The 3,613-nt window shown below is 42.7% G+C and overlaps 1 protein-coding gene across 1 annotated transcript; it reads left to right on the top strand.

Annotated features, from left to right (window-relative positions):
• Positions 1–7: 7 nt before the first annotated feature.
• LOC106536325 (uncharacterized protein K02A2.6) lies at positions 8–1,353 on the top strand (the record flags this gene model as incomplete). Its single annotated transcript, XM_014033568.1, is given in 1 exon segment — positions 8–1,353. A coding segment is annotated over 1 exon segment (1,097 nt), but the record flags the coding sequence as incomplete, so codon positions are not given.
• Positions 1,354–3,613: the final 2,260 nt, after the last annotated feature.

Genomic DNA, 3,613 nt, shown 5'->3' with positions numbered 1-3,613 from the left:
GGTTTTACTCCAAGATCATGATGGACAGTTAAAGCCTGTAAGCTTTTGTTCCAGAACACTCACTGATGCAGAACAACGATATGCCCAAATAGAAAAGGAGTGTCTTGCAGCGGTCTGGGCATGTGAGAAATTCACCAGATACCTTTACGGACTGGACTCTTTTACCTTGCAAAGTGACCACAAACCACTAATACCTCTCATAAACAGTAAAGATCTTAATTCAGTGCCAATCAGATGTCAGAGACTTTTGTTGAGAATGATGCGTTACAACCCCACTGCTGTTTATGTGCCAGGGAAAGAACTCATAGTTGCGGATGCCCTTTCACGTCACCCACAAGGAACCTCATCCCARGAAGTTGCAGAACTGTTGGAGGAAATAGAAGCAAGTGAAGAAGAAATGCAACGCTCTTGGCCTATTTCTCCTACCAAGTTGGATTTAATTAAACAACACACACGGCAGGATACAACTCTACAAACAATCCAAACCTYTTTGCAGACAGGCTGGCCTAAAAATATAACTAAGCTGTCAGAAAAGGTGAGGTCATTTTACACCAACAGACATTCTCTTACTGTGTCTAATGATCTTGTKCTGTATAATGACAGAATTGTCATACCACAACAGCTTAGACCCGAGATCCTACAGCGCATTCACRATGGACATCAAGGCATAGTGAAATGCAGAGAAAGAGCCAAATGTAGTGTATGGTGGCCAGGACTAAGCAGTGAAATAAAACAAATGGTTACTGCTTGTGCACACTGCCAAGAGACAAAACCCAATCAGAGAAGAGAACCATTGCTTGCTACCACACTGCCTAGTCGACCGTGGGAGAGAATAGCCGCTGACATTTGTGAACTGAACAAACAAAACTACCTCGTTGTAATAGACTACTTCTCTCGTTACATCGAGTTAGCCCACCTCAAAAACATGTCAAGCGAAACCACAGTTGCTAACCTGAAAAAMATTTGTGCAAGATGGGGCTGCCCAAATGAACTGGTTACAGACAATGGCCCACAATTCTCTGGGAGAATWTTTGAACAGTTTGTAAAAGACTATGATATTAAACATATTACCACAAGTCCTCATTATCCACAAGCGAATGGTGAGGCTGAAAGAGCCGTCCAGACAGCCAAAAAGATTCTGAGACAGACTGACCCTTTCTTGGCACTCATGATTTACAGATCAACTCCCATTCAAGCAACTGGTGTGAGCCCGGCCCAACTCATGCTGGGAAGACAAATCAGAACAACGATACCRATCTTGGAAGAAAAGTTRCAGCCTGAGTGGCCGGACCTTCAGCTCGTCAGGTTGACTGATGCAAGGACAAAAACGAACTATGTGCGTAACTACAACAACAGATATGGTGCTAAACCACTACCAGAACTTCAACCAGGACACAGTGTCTCGGTGAAGCTGGACAGTCAAAAGGGATGGACAGAACCAGCTACTGTTCTACAAAAGTATGACTCACCACGATCATATCTTGTCACAACTGAGTCGGGGGTTTTGAGGAGGAACCGTCGACATCTGAGACCCATCCTCAGCAACCCACCTACTCCGGCAACAGATGGACTGCCACAGGTTCAGAGTGAGAACAAGTCACACCCATCTCCCCCACCTGTGGAACCGGGACATGATCCTCCAGACCTAGTTAATCATCTTGACTCCCCTCTGACTACTGTTTGTACAACCTCTAGTGGAAGGATTGTTAAACCACCAAGCAGATATGCTGATTATACTAAGTGAATGGTTTGTTAAAATATACATATATGTAACCTATGTTTTGTTTTGTTTTAGCGCTGAGTGTTTATGTGCATGCCTGTGAGTTATACCGAGTTTATCTAGTAGGGGTTGAGTTAAGTATTTTGTCAACTAATGCTAAAACAGGGTTTAAAGACCAAAGAAAAAGAGATGTTTATTTTGTCTTTTCTGTTGCTTTCTCTTAAAAGACTCAAAGATAGGGTGATGTAATGTAATGGCACTAGTTTATGTGGAAGGTTACGTTGAGATGAGACGGGGAAGTGGGAGGAACCAAAAAGGACACGAGACGCCACGCACTGTTCAGTGATCTGCTCGCATGTGAATATTTTGTTCAAGTTGTTTTGTTCAATATTAAAGGAGTTAAAATACAATATCGGTGACTTCCCTGACTCAGCATACCATCACACCGAGAAGAGTGCAGAAGGAGCTCAAATACAAGATCCGGAGGGGCAAAGAAAGCTTCAGGAAGAAGATGGAGGAGCAGCTCCAACAAAACAAAGTCCGAGAGGTCTGGAGGAACATGACTAAAATCACTGGCCACTTCAAAGACAATGGACCACTTCATATTCATATTCATTTCTGTTTTAGTGAGTCTGTTTTGCCGTGCATCGCTGCTCACATTTCTTTTTTTCCTCTCTCTCTGTTTTGGGAGGGGAGCTCACACTGCATGCTGGTTAGCAGGAACAGCAGGTACAGGGAGCGACAGCAAACAAAATACCTCAGAAACTTGCCCAAATAAGCAAATATTGTTAGATTTAGCATTTTATACTGGATTACATTTTGTTTGGTCAATTCCGCAGTTCCGTCTGCGTTTCATTAGCAACTTATAAATGGAAGTGGAGCAGGAGAAAGTGGATTCTGATTGGCCGTTGTCATGTTTGATCAATTAAAGTGGCTCACAGCTGATCATTGTAATCAACCTGAATTTTTTCTCAGTCAATAACCACGATCAAATAATCGCCCTGACCTAGTGCATGCTATCAAGTTTGCACATGTTTTTATAAAAGTGCACCTTTATTAGATCAGGCCCTATGTGTCCAACTCCAGCTTTTTACCAGGGGTTCATGTTTATCAAACCAACCTGATGGTGACATTCAGTGAATTTAAATTTTCTTCCTTCCTGAGCAGACTCCCTCCTATTATATATTTCCAGTGTTTGTTTTGGCTCAAAACAATTGCTTCTGGTTGCCAAAACTTCCCTCCTTCCTAAGACCAGGCATACATGTGACAGTCTATTCTCCCGTTGGCTTGCACGTGGCCATGATGAATTAGTGTAATGCCGTGCAAATATTAATCACATTGTCAATGCAGCTGAGCAGGAAAGCAGTTTAGTACCGCAGCCACCATGCAGCCTCATTTATCAAAGCCTGGAGCTTACATCCTATGCTAACCCTCCTGCTCGCTGCCTGCAAATCACAGGCTGTTCCCACCCAGTTTTTCTGTTGCCAAAATCGCCTTCAACCATTTTCTCAAGTTTACAGCTGCAAACTCAGGAACTTACCAAAATCCACAAACATTCTGAATTAGGTAATAAATGTACATGAAAGCTGTGATGGACTTGCGACCTGTCCAGGGTGTACCCCGCCCCTCGCACTGTGACTGCTGGATATGGGCACCAGTGACCCACGCAACCCTGAAAAGGAAGAAGCGTGTACAGAAAATGGATGGATGGATACTACAACATTTCATCACTGTAAATTTCATCAAGACGTTAAAGTTTAAAAATAATAATAATATTGGTAACAAACTAAAGGATTTTGTTAGAACATAGTCTTTCACACTTTTTCTACATGCTGTGGAGAACATTTTCAGTCAGATATTTACATACAGTAGTTTTGGCTCTAGGAGGACAAC

The sequence above is a fragment of the Austrofundulus limnaeus genome, unplaced genomic scaffold (genome assembly GCF_001266775.1).
Source record: "Austrofundulus limnaeus strain Quisiro unplaced genomic scaffold, Austrofundulus_limnaeus-1.0 Scaffold1772, whole genome shotgun sequence".
NCBI lineage: Eukaryota > Metazoa > Chordata > Actinopteri > Cyprinodontiformes > Rivulidae > Austrofundulus > Austrofundulus limnaeus.
This window is presented reverse-complemented; position numbering and strand designations above follow the sequence as displayed.